This window comes from Scyliorhinus canicula, chromosome 2 (genome assembly GCF_902713615.1).
Source record: "Scyliorhinus canicula chromosome 2, sScyCan1.1, whole genome shotgun sequence".
Taxonomy (NCBI): domain Eukaryota; kingdom Metazoa; phylum Chordata; class Chondrichthyes; order Carcharhiniformes; family Scyliorhinidae; genus Scyliorhinus; species Scyliorhinus canicula.
Genome location: NC_052147.1, coordinates 35,593,680 through 35,614,392, shown reverse-complemented (window position 1 = coordinate 35,614,392; position 20,713 = coordinate 35,593,680). Strand labels below are relative to the sequence as shown.

The 20,713-nt window shown below is 47.2% G+C and overlaps 1 protein-coding gene across 8 annotated transcripts in view; it reads right to left on the bottom strand.

Moving 5' to 3' along the window:
• Nucleotides 1-20,713, bottom strand: part of LOC119952316 (echinoderm microtubule-associated protein-like 5) — a 298,867-nt gene that overhangs the window by 80,419 nt on the left and 197,735 nt on the right. For all 8 annotated transcript variants that reach the window (XM_038775979.1, XM_038775973.1, XM_038776000.1 and 5 more), the window contains 3 exons: nt 9,432-9,559; nt 6,567-6,708; nt 3,556-3,708 (listed from right to left, as the gene is read on the bottom strand). In XM_038775979.1, coding sequence (XP_038631907.1) covers nt 3,556-3,708; nt 6,567-6,708; nt 9,432-9,559 — 423 coding nt within the window. The remainder of the gene's footprint in view (nt 1-3,555; nt 3,709-6,566; nt 6,709-9,431; nt 9,560-20,713) is intronic.

The following is a 20,713-nucleotide window of genomic DNA, read 5'->3' as shown; positions in this document are numbered from 1 at the left end:
ATAGAGGTTCAGCATACCTTTCCTACTTTTGCACTCAATGCCTCCATTTATGAATCACAAGATCCCATATGCTTTGCTAGCTACCCTCACAACTTGTTCTGTCACCTTCAAAGATCTATGCATATGAATTCACCCCTCTCCTCCCCTTCTCCCACCCCTCTGCCAAAATGCATCACCTCACACTTCTGTGTATTAAATTCCATCTGCCAGTGAAGATACAATGATCCCATTGACACACAAAGTCCATTTGACACACACATGATGACTGTGGTCAAATACACATTACTTTCTGAAACTCCAGAAAGGGGTCTGTGGATGCCTCATCAGAACCCCCACAGATGATTGTTGAGTAAGAGTTTCTAAACTCTAATCTCCAAAACATGCTTTAAAATCTTCTGTCATAATCATGCTTTCCATTAGTGGTTTGCATTCTGAAATCCAGTCCATGTTTTCCAAAAGATTCTTGTAAACAGAGCTTCCGCTGCACTTTTACCAGTGAATCCAGTCCAGGGTTTTACACGAACCCCTTTCAGGATTTGTTGACTTTAAAGGCTACTACACAAACTCTGAGATCCAGCCAATACTGTCTTCTCAATTACTTTAAAATTTGTTTTGCAGACTGCAGTAAGACATTCCAAACTTTTGGATGACTTTAAAAACCTTTATGATTACTTTAGAAACCTAGCTTCTCACCAGCTGATTCCTTCTGAACTGTATCTTGTTGTATTTCAAGGTTTCTAGAATCAACCTTTATTTAGTTTCTCTGGAGCTTCCTTTTTTGCACATGAGTCCTCCGTTGTACAGATTCTCTTTCTTCAAAGAGATCTAAGAGATGTTTCCTCTCTGGCTGTCTATCTGCAACTGCACTGGCTTTCAGTTTAAAAAAACCTAAGAACAAAGGGAAGTTTTTCATTTTACCTTCGAATGGCCTTTGAGTTGGGAGGCAACACCTGCATAGCTCTGCTGGCCTATTAATTTTCCATGTCTTAGCTCTCTATCACTACAGAATCCCAGATGGAATTGAGACCAACCCCCACACATAACACCTTTGTCCAGCATGAATCTAACTACCGGTCCCTTCCAAGCATAGAAACATTAAAATAAACCCACTTAAAATGATATCTTATTTCTAATGTTTACCCCACATATAAATCCCTCAAACTACCTTTGGTTTCCTAACAATAACTATGTAAGTAATGTGCGCTGAAAACATAATTATCTTATAGTCCTGTTATTTTCACTGTTTAGGATGAAGGCGTGAACAATGTTTCGCATGAAGATTTTAGTAAAATGGTTGAAGGTGACTTTAATCACGCATCATTTGTTATTCTCCACTACTTGGGATCAAGGGACTGGGGGCCGGGGGGGGGGGGGGGCATTGGTGATGTTGTAGTATCCCTATCTCTGGATCAGAAGCTCCGACTTCAGGACTTGATGACCATGAAAGGTACACTCATAACACGGCCAAAAATGGCCTGTAAATCCTTCCAGTACAACTGATGGCAGGTGGTAGGAGCAGGGGAGTTTCCTGGTCAGCCATACTGCAGAAGACAAAGGCAAATGACTGCAGTACTTTGCCGAGCATCATCACGGACCAATCCAATGGTCACCAATGCCTTCATGTTATGTTAAGGAGTAGGTTGCCCAAGCAATCCCAAATCCTGACAAAACAACAACTTTCTAGAATTTGCCTTCAATAATGTCCCTTTGCGGCTACAAACATCAGACCTGGACTGTAATTACCTTAGAGAGGAAAAAAGGAGCAATTACTTTTCACCATGTGATATATTACACAATTAATGTAATTTAAGAGAATTTTCAGGAGAGGCACATGGTTTTTCTCAAAGAGTAGATATAAGGCGTGATCTATCAGCTGTGTCTTGCTGTAATCAGAGCAGGTAGATCCAGCGAGAGGCCTCCCCCAGATTCCTAATGGTTGTTCGCCTGGCAAGATTTAACCAAATCTCGTAAGAGGTTGCGATCTGGATCACGCCCACAATGGGCAGGAACCCGTCTCGCATGGCGAAGTGAGTTTAAGAACCCACTCAGCCATGCTGACGCTGGATTTATTGGTCACCTGGCACATCAGCCTCATCAGGAGACACCAACCAGGCACCATTCAGTACTGGTCCCCACAAACTGGGACAAGGCAGAACAGTAACCGGGGTGGCAATCTGAGGCCCCTGGGAGGTCAGCTTCCGGCAGGGTGGCACGCTGGCACTGCTGGATACCACCTGCCTGGCACTGCCAGCGTGCCCAAATTGCTCTTCCAGGCTGGAAGGGGCACTGTAATGGTGCCAGACTGGAGGTGCCAAGGTGCAAAGCTGGCATTGTACCTGCACGAGGGATTGGGCCCAAGGGTGCCCTGCCCATATGTGGAGGGGCGTTGGAGGGTCCTAAGGGCCCCCCAACAGGTGAGTTGGGATGTTAGGGGTCCAGGGGTTGCATTGGGGGGGTTGAGAGATTGGGGCACCATTCCGCATCTCGATTTCTTCCTGCACTGAGGAGCTCAGTTCATTGGAGCTCCTCCATGCAGGAAATGACACTGTGCAGCCTCAGGGGGCGTTCCCCATGAGGCACGTAAACAAGACAGACAGAATGCTATTAGATAGTGGACTCTATTTTATTTTGGTTAGATCGCACCCCTAGTGAACTAACAATGACATTTGGTGCTTGTTCAATCATTTTATGATTGGAACTCGAAATGTTTCAAGTGAAATGAGTCTGGTCATTCTCTTTTAAGATGTGGAGATGCCAGCGTTGGACTGGGGTGAGCACAGTAAGAAGTCTTACAACACCAGGTTAAAGTCCAACAGTTTTGTTTCAAATCACTAGCTTTCGGAGCACTGCTCCTTCCTCAGGTGAATGAACAATTAACCTGGTGTTGTAAGACTTCTTACTATTTGCTTTTACATTACTAATGGCCATAAATACAAAGCATAATTTAATGTTAGTTGGCAGCTTTGCTCAGTGACCACAAATATAGTTAATGTGGGTAATGGGAATAAGGCAATTATAAAGGATCTTCTGAGGCAAGGGCTAAGGTGCATCACTGCCTTAGGATATAGCAGTTGTGTGCCGGTAGAGGGTGCCCAAGTTCCTTTGGCTCTATATTCATCACCAGTTCCAATGCAGAAGTGTGTGTGCAAATCCAAGTGTAATGAACAGCTGACCACAAGGTCTGGGCTAATAAATGAGCATAGTAGATGGAAAGAATAATTAAATGTTTTGTTTCTGAGAGCAATGTCACCATCCCACCACCTCGAAGAAGAGTTAAAAAAAAAATGCTAAAATATTCAAAGAATTAAAACAAGTTTTCAATGTCTCAGAAATGTTAGTTTGTTCTCTGGACTTGGAACACTTGCAAACATTTCTGGTGTGCAAATATTTTGGTCTGGAGATTTTCAGAAGATGGTATAAATTACATCACACTGTATATGGAAAAAGTTACCATAGTTTAAATACGTTAATTTAGTTTCTTCTACTAACCAACATTGATTAATTTTCAGACAAAGTAAAAGTTGATTGATAGTTGTTTTAGCTTAGTCTACATACCTGGTGAAAATTTAATATCCGAAATATGCTCTTTTCTATGATGGAATGAAACAAGATCTTCAAGAGTGTCTGAATTCACAATCAGGAAACTTCCATCATTTAGACCAACTGCAAGAGATTTCCCATCAGGAGAGAAGCAGCAACACCTGCCACCTATAATTATGACAACATAAACATTGCACCAGCATCAGTACTAAATGCTGTTTTTCTCTAACAAACTTATTCTGCAATTTATTTTCATATAGATATGCTTAAAACACAAGAAGATGTGCACAAGAAACTGATGCAGCATTGTCAAAACAATTATTCCAGTAATATTACTTCACCAGTGAATAAATATATCCCATGGCTTTGCCCACACACTACACCAGAATCTGGAGTGATATTTTGATTATATTCAATCCTGGTTCATCTGTTGCTATTGCAGTACACGGATAATGAAGTACAATTATATAATGCATTATTCTTTTTCTTCCCACACCTAGTGGTGCACAAGGCAGGTATATCTCGGTTTCCGTAGCTAGTTTTGCCTGGAACAGGTTGCTAGAGGGGCACCACTCTGCATCAAACATGGCTGACCAGAAGTCTCTCCCACTCTTAACTGCCTTCAGTTGGCATGAGTTTGAAGGATTTGTTTGGCCGTGTTATTAATCCACATTCTTTGGCCATCAAGTCCTAGGTGGGATTCAAACCTGGAGCATCTGGCTCAGAGGCAGGGATGTTGCCCATTATGCCATAAGACCTCTCTACAAAAGGTCTTACAGGTATAATATAATACTTTGCTGTCACTTTACAGAACTAATTTAAGGTGCAAATAACCTTGTTCTTCCCATGCGTACACCTATTATTTTCAGCTGCTTACAGCATAGATATGCATTGTTTACTTAAGGTGCAAGTACTTGTATTTGGGTGTTTATTCTTCTACTCTGTCCCCCTAAAATTTTGTGTCCAGTATATTTCATGATTAAAAATCTTAATTCTGATGGCAAATTTATATTTTTTGTTGAAGCTGTCACTGGAATACCGCATTTCATAAATAATATTCTTCTCAGAATCATTGAAAAGATATTTCAACTGTAATTCTTCATAAGCACATTCATATTTCTCGAGCTATGCTGACACTTAGAGATTACTTTAAGAACATATCTTCCACATGTTGGCTGAGGTAATAACCACTGGGCAAGAAAAATGAAGCTCAAATTTTACCTTGCCATGGAGTAACACTTTTTTGTGGTTTTTTAAAAATAAATTTAGAGTACCCAATTTTTTCCCCCAGTTAATGGGTAATTTAGCATGGCCAATTCATCTATCCTTCACATCTTTTTGGGTTGTGGGGGTGAGACCCACGCTGATATGGGGAGAATGTGCAAACTCCACACGGACAGTGACCCGGGGCTGGGATCGAATCCTGGGTCCTCAGGGCTGTGAGGTAGCAGTGCTAATCACTGTGCCACCATGTGCTCATCATGAAGTAACACAAGGATGCAATTGGATTCCCAAAATCTTTCCTACAAAAAGAAACAGTTAGCGAGAGCAACACACTTTCAGTGCAATAAACGTGAGGTGGATAAAAATTTAGCATCGACTTTGAGCTAATGGAACAACATATACTTTAGGCAAAAAAATCTGAATGAGGACTTGGAATTGCTCTATCCACATGCCATACATGGCAGTGTGGCTTTATCACCAATCATCTTCTTGTCATGTTGCTACACCCCTCCTTGCAGGCTCTAGCTCGAAGGTTGAAAACCTTCAGATCTTCAGGGCTGCATGGCTTTGGCAGTTGACGGCATTCTAAGAAATGCTTCATCATCTGCGATGCTTGTCTACAGTCACAGTCGACGGAATTTGTTTGGCTGCATTGAGGTCCTGCAGCAGCCGACACCAGTTGTGAGGTGATTGAAACACAGCTAAGTAGGTTGTGTTTTGCTGGCTCCTGATGGGAGAGTTTCCTCTGAGTCATTAGGCAATGCGATCGTAGGGATCTAACACCAATGTATGCAGCTCACTGACCCTTTCCGACCGGACAACGGCAGAAAAATAATCGTCTTGATCTAGGAAACTTTCTTATGAACTCAAATTGAAACAGTACAGAAATTTATTTTCTCTGAACAAAATTCAAATCTCACACAGGGTAAGGTTTCTCAAATTCTTTCCAAGAACCTTTCACAAACCAAAACATTTTGTTAATTGTTAACAAACACAGGTTACATTCTGATTTGGGCACACGTTACAAAATTTAAGTTAGAAATAGAGCTCAATATAATCATGAAATTGCAACAGGAAATAATCAGGGAGTGCTCACAGGTCATACTTATAGTCCAAGATTAGTTTCAGTGCAAATAGACTTGGTAAGAGAGGGCACACTTGGGCTATGCTGTTCCAACTAGCATCAACACAGACCTGGGAACAGGAAAAACAGCCTTCTCGTGTATCTTTATCAAAATGTTTTGGAAATATTTTATTCTGTATTCTTTCAATAACATTATTTATACTCAACTCCAATATGGATCTTTTATTAATATTTTAAACAGGCTAACAATAAAGATATTACTTCATTCAATGGAAGGGGAGGTTTAAAGCTGATTTGGATTCAGTACGGAGATAATCATAGAATTTACAGTGCAGAAGGAGGCCATTTGGTCCATCGCGTCTGCATCGGCTCTAAGGAAAGAGCACCCCACTGAAGTCCATGCCTCCAACCTATCCCCATAACCCAGCAACCCCACCTATCCTTTTTGGACACCAAGGGTAATTTATTATCGCCAATCCACCTAACCTGCACACCTTTGGACTATGGGAGGAAACTGGAGCACTCGGATGAAACCCACGCACACACGGGGAGAACATGCAGACTCCACACAGACAGTGATCCAAGCCAGGAATCAAACCTGGACCCTGGAGCTGTGAAGCAATTGTGCTTACCATGACTTAGTTTAAAGTATTCAATAACTATAGTATACACTGCTTAATAACTTTCGCAAGCAGTTTAACTGTTATAGATTACTTACTTTTTTTTAGTTTGCGCACAGCAAGCATACAGTGGCTTGGGGAGAGATCCCAAATTCGCAGGGTTTTGTCATCACTAACAGTAGCACAGAGTGGTAAATGTGGATGAACATCTAAACCCCATACTTCACCCTCCATGTGACCCTGCCAAAGTACAAATATAATAAACCATAAAATGCTGATTTTGAATTATTTGAAACATTTTACTACCGACAATTAGATATTTATAATGGTTCGGTAAATATACCTTCACAATATCATTTAATTACAGTAATGTGATATCACCTCTTCCTTCAGCCTGTTTAGTTTACATTTTAAAAACGCTCACAGGTGTGGAGATCTAAATGTTTATGTACCAGGCTAAAATTCTTTCCAGCAATGTTTATTTTCTGTGTAGCTAAATTCTGTCTAGAAGTTAGGATGCCAATGTCATAGTTGCATTGAAATAGGATGGTCGAGGAAACACTCATTCTGTGCAAAGGTGTGAAGCATCACAGCTGGGATGCTATAAGAGTTTGCTATATCAGGACACTCATATTTTCTTAATGCCAGTGGACAGAATTGTCTGAATCCATGCTAGTCACTATAACTACTCCATGTAGTAGAGAGTTCCACGTTTTAACCCCCCATTATTAAAGAAGTTTTTCCTGAATTCCGTGTTGGGTTTATTAGTGACTACCTCATTCTGTAGCCTCTAGTGCAGTTTCCCCTACAAGTGAAAACACCTGATCTACGCTTACCCTTTCAAATCTAAACGACATTGATCAGATCACTTCAAACTTTTCTCTTTGAGACAATGAGCCGTACCCTGTTCAATATTTCCTGATGGTTACGACCTCTCATTTAACCTCTAATTTCTAGTATCATTCTACTAAATCTCTCTTATGCCTTCTCCATATATATTTTATCTAATATGGAAACTAGAGGCAGGACTTTTGCTCCTGAGCTGGGCAGCTTGAGTTGGGAACTGTACCAGAAACAGATAGCCAAATATCTGTTTCTCCAAATGGGTTCAATATGAATGCCTGGCTGAGCTCCAATACTCACAAATGGATTAGCTCAGCAGGGGTTCTGTTTTGACTGGTAGAAGTGGTATGTTTGCTTTGGTTGATTGACATCTTTGGAGTTATTCTTTGTTCTAGTTGTCAATGTCTGTGTGTTTACTTGGATAAGATTAAGAGGTGTGAACGACGGAAATTTCTGTTTTTGATACTATGTAAGGCTGTCTGATTGAAAATTTTGTAGCGTTGTAAGAACAGCAATTGTTTTCAGAACAGATTTCTGAATACGTGTTTTTTCCCTCAGCATATCAGGACCTGTCATTGTTATTATATGGTTCAATATATCTATACATGGTGCAAAGTGGGCGTGGAAGAGACATGGAGGGGGATATGGATCCATGGAAGGACCATAGGTAATACCTTTTAAACTTGCCTTTCAAAAGGTTTCTGAATCTAGATTGTGGTCCTACAAGGGGCCAAGAAAGAGTCATCCAGAAGCTGGCCCCACACAACAGAAATTGTGGAGGGGGTCTGAGATGTCAACTCAGCAATAGAGCCAGCTCAAACAGGCTTACTACTTGCACCGTTATCACTCAGCGACAAAAATACAGAGTGCCGGTAATGAAGACAATTCCGCATCCACCATTTCTTATTCTGCCCGTTTCTGTTCTGACGTCGATGGAGTCATGAACATCCAGGCCAAGAACTGTTCAGAGTACTTCAAGTGTGGTCTAAGCAAGATTCTGTGCCAGTTTGATGCAACTTCTTGGCTTTTTGATACTAACCTAGAAATTAACTCTAGTACTTTGTTTTCAAACTGATACATTAACCTGAATCACTACTTTTAGTGATTTGTTTTTATATACTCCTGAATCTCTCTGCTCCTGCACCCCATTTAGATACTTATTTTCCAAGTGTTTTGTGGCCTTCTTATTTTTCTTAACTAAATTCATCACTCTGCGCTTATCTGTGAAGTTCGTTTGTCAATTATTTATCGATTTGGCACCTTTACTTCTTAAAAAATAAATTTAGAGTACCTAATTCATTTTTACCAATTAAGGAGCAATTTAGCGTGGCCAATCCACCTAGCCTACACATCTTTGGGTTGTGGGGGTGAAACCCACGCAGACACAGGGAGAATGTGCAAACTCAACGCGGACAGTGACCCAGGGTCGGGGATTGAACCTGGGACCTCTGCGCCGTGAGGCTGCAGTGCTATCCACTGCACCACTGTGCTGCCCCTAATTTGGCACCTTTACTAACATTTTCCTCTATCTTTGATTAACGCATGGGCTGTAAATAGTCCGATGGAATTTTTATTCAAACTGTCTCAAATAGCTAAAGAGCAACAAAAAAGTTCTGTTGGACCTTGGACCACTCTACATGACATGACATTCTGGGTTTAAAGGTGCATTCCAACTCAGAGGGAGTGTGATATTTGGCACTGAGCACAAGTGGGTGAGTGAAATAAATGAATGCTGGGATTCTTGAGAGCAATGAGCATAGGTGTTTAAGTACCTCAGAAAGGAAAGACAAGCTAAATTTAATTTGGAGAGGCCAGAGACATGAAAGATTTCTTGGAGTTGGCAAGATGACAATAATCTTGAGCAAAGAGTCCATTTCTTAATTTGGCAAGAAGTAAAGTAAAGAGAGGAAGCTGAGCATTTGGGAATTTAAGCATCAGCTCAACAATATGATTTTACAAGGTTACAACAATGGTTCAGAATGGTTTGCTAAAATATTCAATTTATAATATTGACTTAGGCACTGACAACATTAATAGCTGAATAAAATAGTCCCTGGGCTTAATGATAAACAAACAAATGATTAATAAAAATTACACAACACAGTTTTTAGATATGATACCTGAACCAGTAGAGTAATGGGACCACTTTTTTCGATTTCTAATATTTCACCATTCTTCGTACCCACTAATATATGGCCATGGCCTAATGTTATGGCACGAATAGAAGGGTTGTCTTCGAGCAACAGACCTAAAGATATAAATGGCAAATCAATAATTCAGAAATCCGATTTAAGCCTGCCACTGCAGCATCAGTATTTCTAGACCAAATAACACATGTTATGCATTTATTGCGATGCAGTTTCATTACTTAGTGCCACAGGGCAAAATCACAAATGGAATAATGGACATCCATTAGAGATAAATATTTGCCGTAAGCTAACTCGCGATGGATAACACATTATTATAGAACAAAATAAAACTAAGGCCGGATATATGTAACCCAGACGACAATTTTAGAGTTAGAGGCAGATGAGAGAGTAAAAAGGTTATTAAATTGGAGTCAAGTAGAAAAATGTGTGTTGAACCAGAATTGATAAGGATGAGTAGAGGTGGGAAACCTTTAAAAAATACTTGAAATATTATAATAATTAAGGCTATGGACTAAATGCTAAAAAGTGGAATTAGTGTAGATTTAGTGTAGTTTTGTCGGTGCAGACTCGATGGACCGAAGGTCCTCTTCTGTACTGTAGGACTTTATAATTATTAGAATATATCTGTCAAAAATATTCTTTAGCTAAAAGTGAATTCTTAAAAAGTGTTGGGAGCAGGGCAGTGTGTTTCTGGGAGGGCTGGAAGAGTCAGTCAGTAAATGTCAGTGTTCAGAGGAGTCAGGTTGTACAGAGAAAAGGTAAGGGACAACAGGGATGACCAGAGCTGCGGAGTGAGTTAAGATAGGAGGCCTTGAGAAGCAGTGAGCCAGAGATTAGGCAGTAGGCCAAGGAACTGGGTTGGCGGTATAAGGCGACCGAAGAGTGGAGGAGTTGGGAGACTACACTGGAGGGACCTCACAGCACCATTAGTAGTGGGAGACTAGAAAAAAGTTAAATGCTTACAAAAATAATTCTGATTATAACTATTTACATAGGCAATCATAAATGCTAACAAAAATATTAACTATAAAAGTGATAACATGTATTAAGGTTTTTGGGCAAGGTGGAAAGTTATCCACAAGCATTTTAATACTATTAATATTTGCTGACTTGATGGGACAAATAGCCTGCTTTTGTTACTCAGAACAAAAGTTCGGGTCCGGGGGCAACTGATGAGATGGCAGTTGGATCATATGCAATTGCGGAGGTTGGTCCTTCGCGAGGTTCCTCAGAAGATTGTGACGTTTTTAACATTTATGCCAGTTCAATTTTGTCTTGACATCTCTTCCCTTATCTCTCTTTGCATAAAATCTCCCTTGATCATAGTTCCCACCCTTATCTAAAAATAAATGGGTGTGACAAAATTAAATAAAAGCCATACCCTGTGGGTCTGAGAAAACCTTGTGAGCAGTTTAAGGTTACGAGTATGCCAGAAGTGAGCAGATATCGACAATCAAGGCAGTAGGCTGAAAATAAACTAAGATAGCTAGTAATGCCAAAGGATTCAGATGGAAACATTTTAATTTGGGAATTTTTGACTAAGAAAGAGCTATGTAAGGGACAGGCAGACAGTAGAATAAAATAATAATACAGCTGAAGAAAGTGGGGGGCAAGAGTGAAAAGAGCCATGAGTCTGGGAGTGAGTGCCAGGACACAGAGAATGCACATCTAGTAAGAATAAAGGACTTTGGTTTATTTACAGTTATGCTATATACAACTCCTGGTAGATCCCCACCGGGGTCTCTTCACGGTTGGTGCCTTACTGGCCGACCTTTTATAGAGGGCAGGATGGAGTTCCCCCGCGCCTCAACGAGGGAACTCATACTCCGTGAGAAGCATGGGAAAGATAATCATCCCCACCCTGTAAGTCCCCTGCGGGATACGACATTTCTCCCCCCAACATCCGAAGACACCCTCAACGTCCGACGAGGAGGAGAAGGAGGAGCAGGTGGAAACGTTGGATCCTTTTCGGCTCTGGTGAAACATCGAGCCCCAATGTTCCTCGAAGAGAACATCGTCGATGGCAGGAACGCCATGGGAGATAACCGGCAGGAGGTGGCTGAACCATTGATTCTGCATCTGAGGCCTCAGACATCTGAGTCTCCATGTCTGAACATGAAGGTACATCAGGCATGTCAGCGTCAACACAGACTGGAGGCGTCACAGCAGACAGATTCGGCACGGAGTTGGGGGGTTCCAGGACAGGATTCGTCCGAGGAACCTCATGAACGACCAACCTCAGTAAGTCTTAATCCAAATGCCGTTGCATCAGTTGCCTCTGGACTTGATCTTCGTACGAGACTGGTCCCATTTGATGGATGACAACCCCAGAGAGCCAGCGAGCACTATCGGTGAAGTTATGAATGAACACTGCATCACCAGGTGCAAAGTGCCGGAGAGGTCGACTTCCAACTGGGCAATGCCTTTGCAAATCCTGGTTACGGTGCATCTTTGCACCAATGTCTAGGAGAAGCAAACTAAGGTGGGAACAAAGCTTTTTTAAAAAATATATTTTATTACAAACATGTATCAAAGCAGGTTACAGAAGATAAACACCCCGGGAAACATAGTTCCCAACAATCAACTGTACAGTCTGTACAGATTTTTCTCCTTTTTCACCCCCCCCCCTTCCCCCACTACCCATCCCCATTCCCCTGCAATGAACAGCTCCTCAAACACGGTCACAAACATCCCCCACCTTTTCTAAAACTCCCCTGCTGAGCCCCATAACTCATACTTTATCTTCGCTAACCGCAGGAAGTCATACAGGTCACCCAACGGTGCCGTTACCCCCGGTGGCGATGCCGACCGCCACTCCAGCTAAATTCGCCGCTGTGCAATCAGAGAGGCAAAGGCCATGACATCGGCCTTCCTCCACTGCATGAGCTCCAGCATCTTTGAAACCCCAAATATCGCCACCAAAGGGTGTGGGTCCACCTCCTCCTCCACTACCCTGGCTAAGACTGCAAACACTACAGCCCAGAAACTTCCCATTTTTTTCGCAACCTCAAAACATGTGCGCATGATTCGCTGGCCCTTGCCCACACCTCTCACACTCTTCTGCTACCCCCTGAAAGAACCACTCATTCTTGCCCGAGTCATATGCACCCTGTGCACCACGTTAAACTGCATCAGGTTCATTCTTGCACAAGAGGAAGTCCCGTTTACCGTTCGCAGTGCCTCACTCCATACTCCCCAATTGATCTCCATTCCAAACTCCGTTTCCCATTTCGCCTTGATCAATCCCCCCCCCAGCTCAAACCCATGATTTTCGCACAGTGGCGTTAACACCGACATCCCTTCCATCCTAAAATGCCTCCTCAGCTGATTCAATATCTTCATCGTGGACTGCACCACAGGGTTCCCTGAATACTTACTCGGAACTAGTGGCTCTGCTGCCTTCACCATAGGCCTCAAAATAGATCCCTTACAAGATTCCTCCTCCATCCTAACCCACTCTACCCCTTCTCCTTCCCACCACCGTCGCACCTTGTCCAAATTCGCCGCCCAATAATAATGAAGCAAGTTCGGCAACGGCAACCCCCCTGCTGCCTATATCTCTGTAGCAGGGTCCTCCCCACCCTCGGCACCTTTCCCGGCCATACAAAGTCCAAGATGCTCATGTTCATGTGGTGGTATGATTAGCATAGCTGCCTGCCATTGGTGCAGAACACCAGCTTACCATTGGCCCTGGTCGGTCATGTGCCTCTCGACCTGTTGGTTGAGACCAGTCATGTGACGGCTCCCCGATTGGTCGAGAGGCTGAGTTAACCCCGCCTCCAGGGCGGGGTATAAATACCCAGTACGCCCGGCGGTCGTCCTTCTACTGTAATGGACCGCAGGGCTAACATCTAGTAGATTAAAGCCATACTTTTGTTCAGCAACTCGTCTCGCGTTCAATTGATGGTACATCAATTTAATCTACTAGAAATTTGAAGATGGAGCTCCAGATCAAGCCCGAATGCCTCCGCATCAGCCCGCAAACTCCGAACGCATCGGAAACCTTCAAGCATTGGCTGGCATGTTTCAATAGCTATCTGGCGACCGCAAGCAGCCCCCCCACCATGGCACAGAAGCTTCATATTCTCCATTCCAGCGTGGGCATGGCGGCCTGCGTGATGATGGGGGAAGAAAAAGAATACGACGTGGCCATGGACAAGCTAAAAGGACAATTTCTTAAGCCGGTAAACCGTGTGTTCGCCCGACATCTGCTGGCTACCAGACAACAGTTCCCCGGTGAGTCCTTAGACGATTTTTACCGGGCCCTCGCTGTCCTGGGAAGGAATTGCGCCTGCCTCGAAGTTTCAGCCACTGAGCACATGGAACTTTTGATCAGAGATGCTTACGTGGCTGGGATGCAGTCCGCCGCTATCCGCCAGCGGATGGTGGAAAAAGACGACCTCAGCCTAACTGAGGCACGGACTCTCTCCACCTCCCTGGAGGTCTCCAACTTAAACGCCCGCGCCTATGTCCCCAGCCGCGCTGCAGCACCATGGGCCTCCTGGCACGCTTCCGCACCGCCATCCGCCACTCCCAACCCCCCTCAGGCCTGCGCCGCGGGACATCCCGACAAGTCCGCTGCTATTTCTGTGGGTTCGCCAAACACCCTCGCCCGCGCTGCCCGGCCCGTTCCGCCCTTTGTAAGAGCTGCGGGAAGAAGGGCCATTTTTCGTCGGTCTGTCAGGCCAAATCGGTCGCTGCTGTGCCGCGCAGCGACCGGGGATCTCCTCCTCCGGGCCCTTCCGGGCCCTTTCAGCGTACCGCACCAATCCCCCCCCCCCCCCCCCCCCCGCCCCTGGGCCCGGCCTGTGCGCCTCTCTGCCCCCGCTCTCAGCCGCTCCGATCAGCCCGCCGGCACCACTAACCCCGCTCCCAGCAACCAAGAGGGCCCTGCGGGCGCCGCCATCTTGGGCCCCGGATGCCACGTGCAGGTCCTGGGCGCCGCCATCTTGGGGCCCCGACTCCACGTGTTAGGTCCTGGGCGCCGCCATCTTGGGGCCCCGACTCCACGTGCGGGTCCTGGGTGCCGCCATCTTGGGGCCCCGACTCCACGTGCGGGTCCTGGGCGCCGCCATCCTGGACTGGCACACAAGGTCCTGCCAGCACCCACTCGGCCGACGACGACGACTATGGATCTTCTCCACGGCTCCCGGCCATTCAGCTCGACCAGTCACGACCACACACGCTCGCCAAGACGACGACGCAAATCCACCTCAACGGGCACGAGACGGGCTGCCTGCTGAACTCCGGGAGCACGGAAAGCTTTGTACACCCTGACACGGTAAGACGCTGCGCGCTCCCTTTCCACCCTGCAAAACACAAAATCGGGTTAGCCTCAGGTTCGCACTCCGTCCGCATCACCGGGTGCTGCATCACGGACCTCACGGTCCAGGGGAAGGTTTTTAAAAATTATAAACTCTTTACCCTCCCCGACCTTTGCGCACCGGCACTCCTAGGACTGGACTTCCAGTGCAACTTGCAGAGCTTGACCTTCCAATTCGGCGGCCCTATACCCCCCCCCTCACTGTCTGCAGCCTCGCGTCCCTCAAACTGGACCCCCCCTACTTGTTTGCTAATCTCACCCCCGATTGCAAACCCGTCGCGACCCGGAGCAGACAGTACAGCGCCCAGGACCGGACCTTCATCAGGTCCGAGGTCCATAGGTTGCTGAAGGAAGGGGTCATCGAGGCCAGCAACAGTCCCTGGCGAGCCCAAGTGCTGGTGGTCCGGACTGGGGAGAAAAAGCGGATGGTCATCGACTACAGCCAGGCCATCAACCGGTTTACGCAACTGGACGCGTATCCTCTCCCCCGTATTTCCGCCATGGTAAACGAGATTGCGAAATACAAAGTCTTCTCCACGGTGGACCTCAAGTCCGCTTATCACCAGCTCCCCATCCGCGCGAGTGACCGCAAGTACACCGCGTTCGAGGCAGATGGGCACCTCTACCACTTCCTCAGGGTTCCATTCGGTGTCACAAATGGGGTCTCGGTCTTCCAACGGGAGATGGACCGAATGGTCGACAAGTACGGATTACGGGCTACCTTACCGTATCTCAATAACGTCACCATCTGCGGCCACGACCAGCAGGACCATGACACCAACCTCCGAAAACTCCTCCAAACCGCAAAACTCCTTAGCCTAACTTACAATAAGGATAAGTGCGTGTTTAGCACCGACCGTCTAGCCATCCTCGGCTACGGAGTGATAGGCCCCAACCCCGAACGCATGCGCCCCCTGATAGAACTCCCTCTCCCCAATACCCTCAATCCCTTAAACGCTGTCTGGGTTTCTTCGCTTACTACGCCCAATGGGTTCCCAATTACGCCAACAAGGCCCGTCCCCTCATTCAGTCCACGACCTTCCCGCCGTCGTCAGAGGCCTGCCAGGCCTTTAGCCACATCAAAGCGGACATCGCAAAGGCCACGATGCGCGCCATCGACGAGTCCCTCCCCTTCCAGGTCGAGAGCGACGCATCAGAAGTAGCTCTGGCGGCCAACCTGAACTAAGCGGGCAGACCCGTGGCCTTCTTCTCCAGAACCCTCCAGGCTTCCGAACTCCGCCACGCCTCAGTGGAAAAGGAAGCCCAGCCATAGTCGAAGCTATGCGACATTGGAGGCACTATTTGGCCAGCAGGAAGTTTACCCTCCTCACAGACCAATGGTCAGTAGCCTTCATGTTCGATAATGCACAGAGGGGCAAGATTAAGAATGACAAGATCTTGCGGTGGCGGATCGAGTTGTCCACGTACAACTACGCTATCTTGTATCGTCCTGGGAAGCTCAATGAGCCTCCTGATGCCCTGTCCCGCGGTACCTGCGCCAGCGCGCAGATAGACCGCCTCCGCTCCCTCCACGCGGACCTCTGCCATCCAGGGGTGACCCGTTTCTATCATTGCATAAAGACCCGCAACCTGCCCTACTCCATCGAAGAAGTCAGGACAGTAACCCTTGACTGCCACATCTGCGCAGAGTGCAAACCGTACTTCTACCGCCCCGAGCGCGCGCATCTGATCAAAGCATCCCGCCCCTTCGAACGTCTCAGCATCGACTTCAAGGGGCCCCTTCCCTCTAGCAACCGCAACATTTACTTCCTGACAGTGATCGATGAATACTCCCGCTTCCCCTTCGCCATTCCCTGCCCCGACATGACAACATCGACCGTCATTAAGGCCCTCCTCTCCATCTTCTCCCTGTTCGGCTACCCCGCGTACATACATAGCGATCGGGGGGTCCTCATTTATGAGCGACGAGCTGCGTCAATTCCTGCTCAGCAGGGGCATTGCCTCTAGCAGGACGACCAGCTATAACCCCCGGGGTAACGGACAGGTCGAGCGGGAGAATGGTACCATCTGGAAGACCATCCTACTGGCCCTCCGGTCCAGAGATCTCCCTATTTCCCGATGGCAAGAGGTTATCCCCGATGCCCTACATTCTATCCGCTCCCTCCTCTGTACCACAACTAACCAAACACCTCATGAACGTCTTCTGGTTTTCCCCAGGAAGTCGTCCTCCGGATCCCCTCTCCCGACGTGGCTGGCAGCCCCCGGACCCATCTTGCTCCGGAAGCATGTGCGGGTGCACAAGTCCGACCCGTTGGTGGAACAAGTCCAGTTACTCCACGCTAACCCGCAGTATGCGTATGTGGAGTACCCCGACGGTCGGCAGGACACGGTCTCCCTTCGGGACCTGGCACCTGTCGGATGCGGCCTACTCCCCCCCCCCTTCACCACAGACCCCCCCCTGCCCTTTTTCCCCCAGCGCCCCACCCAGGCCACCCCTTCCTCATCCATGGCGTCTCAACCACCAGCCCGGGGTACGGAGACAGTTCAAGGACCATCGCTCCCGGAGTCCAGGACATCAGCTGAACCACCACCATCGGCTGAACCAACGTCACCAACTCCCCTGCGGCGGTCTGCCAGGACGTCACGGGCAACGAAAAGGCTGATCGAGTCCATTTAACTTCAACACCACCATGGACCTTGTATGGACACACAGGGCGCGATTCTCCCAGACAGGGAGAAATCGTAAGGCTGGCGTCAAAACCGGGCGGGTTTGACGCCAGCCTCCCCCTCCCCGACCGGGAACCGATTCTGGTCCCCGGTCGGGGCTAGTATGCCGCGGCCGTGAACTCCGGCATCGCGGGCTTAACGAATTTCGTTAAGCTCGCTTGCCAGAGTTTGCGCCGGCTGACGCATCACATGACGTCAGCCGCGCATGCGCAGATTGGAAGACTCCAACCCGCGCATGCGCGGATGACGTCATCGTGCATTTGCGCAAAATCCGCGCATGCGCGGGCCGGGATGCCCCTCAGCCGCCCCGCGAAGTGATACAGCGGGGCGGCGGAAGGACAAAGAGTGCGCGGGAATCGGACCCGCTGCCCGCGATCGGTGCCATGGTTGCCAAGATCGGGACTTTACGGCCGTTTTTACAAATGGCCAGACCAGGTGTGTTTGACGTTCGTAAAAACGGCCGTAAAGGGCTTGGAATTCGGCCCATCGGCCAGCTGAGAATCGCTGCTGGCCGTAAAAATACGGCGGCAGCGATTCGTGTCGGGAGTTGGGCGTGGGGGGGGGGGGGAGAATAGCGGGAGGGCGTCGGACTAGCGTGGCCGTAAAAATTTACGACCCCCGCTATTCTCCGCACCGTCGTGAGTGCGGAGAATTGCGCCCTATGTACTGTTGCGAAATGTCTGGGCCAGTGGAAAGCCAAGGATACATTTTTTTGTTCTCTCCTTACTACTCCTACCACCAGTTCTCTCCCCCCCCCAGCTCTCGTTGACACCCCCCCTTCTTTCTCCGCAAGGGGTGAATGTGGTGGTATGATTAGCATAGCTGCCTGCCATTGGTGCAGAACACCGGCTTACCATTGGCCCTGGTCGGTCATGTGCCTCTCGACCGGTTGGTTGAGACCAGTCATGTGACGGCTCCCCGATTGGCCGAGAGGCTGAGTTAACCCCGCCTCCAGGGCGGGGTATAAATACCCAGTACGCCCGGCGGTCGTCCTTCTACTGTAATGGACCGCAGGGCTAACATCTAGTAGATTAAAGCCATACTTTTGTTCAGCAACTCCTCTCGCGTTCAATTGATGGTACATTTGATTAGTTCACTTTCGGAAAAAAGGCCTTTGGTATAAAGACTGAGACAGCCTGAAAGATAAACAAGAACCTCGGCAGAATATTTATTTTCACCACTTGGACCCTCCCCGCCAACGTTAAGTGCAGTGTATCCCACCTTCTAAGATCCTCCTTGGCTTCCTCCACGAGCTTCGTTAAGTTCCATTCATGGAGCCCGGTCCATTCCCTCGCTACCCGAATCCCCAAATACCTAAACCTATCTCTTGCTACAGTAAATGGCATCCCCCTTAAATTAGCCAGCTATCCCAGCTCATTCACTGGGAATACCTTGCTTTTCCCAACATTCAGTTTGTACACCAAGAACCCTCCAAATCTCCCCAACAAGCCCATAATCCTTCCCATTCTCTCCAACGGATCCGAAACATACAGCAAAAAGGTCATCGGCTAGAGCGACACCCGATGTCCCCTCATTATCCCCTGCTACTCTGCCGACCCCCTGAGAGCCATCGCCAATGGCTCTATGGCCAGCGCAAACAGCAACGGCGACAGCGGGCACCCTGCCTCGTACCCCTGTGTAAGTCAAAGCTTTGTGAACTCATATCATTTGTCCTCACCATCGCCCTTGGTGCCACATACAGCAACCGCACCCATGCCACAAATCTTGGCCCAAACCCAAACCTTCCCAAAATTTCGAACAAGTACCGCCATTCCACCCGATCAAATGCCTTCTCCACGTAGGTGGGTACAAAGCTGACGACCCATGAGCATCTGAGTGGGAACCACCCCAGTTACTATGCACGGCATGGTCCTGTATGAAAACATAAAACGTGCCAGCTTGGTATCCATCGAGCCTGAAGTCTGCTTTTTCAGCCCCTGCTCAACCGTCTGCACAGCCCTCTCTGCCAAGCCATTTGATGCCGGATGGTATGGTATGTGAACATGCCGAATCCCGTCGCCCTTCATGAAAATGGCAAATTCCGCACTAGTAAAAAGGAGGCCCCATTATCTGTTACAACCACATCTGGGATTCCATGGATCGAACAGGAATGCGCAATTGCTCGACGGTCACCTGAGAGGTGATTGCTGCCATCTTGTTGACCTCCAGCCACTTGGAGGTGACCCTTCATAATCCTGTACACCTCAATCAGGTCACCTTTCAGTCTTCTCTGCTCCAGGGAACAACCCAAGCCTATCCAACCTCTCTTTATAACTGAAATGCTTCATCCCAAGCAACATTCTGGTGAATCTCCGCTGCACCCTCTCCAGTGCAATTACATCCTTCCGAGAATGTGGTGACCAGAATTGCACAAAGCTGTGGCCTATACAGTTCTATACAGCTTCATCATGACCTCCCTGCTTTTGTAATCTATGCCCCGAGTGTCCCGTATGCCTTTTTCACCATCCTATTAACCTGCCCTTCTGCCTTCAGAGATCTATGGACAAACACACCAAGGTCCCTTTGTTCTTTGGAACTGGCCAGCGTCAGACCTTTCGTAGTATACTTCCTTGTTAAATTACTCCTTTTAAAGTCCATCACTTCACACTTTTCAGGGTTAAGTTCCATCTGCCAATTATCCGCCCATTTGACCATCCCATCTATATCTTCCTGTAACTCAACCTCACTGTTAACCACCCAGTCAATCTTTGTGTCATCCACAAACTTACTGATCCTACCACCCACATAGTCAACTACGTCATTTACGTAAGTGACAAACAATAGGGGGCCCAGCACAGATCCCTGTGTTACGCCACTGGCCACTGGTTTCCAGACACTAAAGTAGCTGTCTATCATCACCCTCTGTCTCCTACCGCTAAGCCAATTATGAATGTACCTTACCAAATCACCCTGTATCCTCTGCGCATTTGCCTTCTTTTTTTCCCTAAAAGTTTAGAGTACCCAATTTTCTTTTCCAATCAAGGGGCAATTTAGTGTGGCCAATCCACCTAACCTACAGATCTTTGGATTGTGGGGGTGAAACCCACGCAGACACGGGGGGAATTTGCAAACTCCACACGGACAGTGGCCCAGGGCTAGGATTCGAACTCAGGTTCTCAGCGGTGTAGGCAGCAGTGCTAACCATGGTGTCACATGCCGTTATGTATTTTCCTTCTGAATAAGTCTCCCATGGGGCAGCACAGTGGCGCGGTGGTTAGCACATTATACAATTCCAGATCAT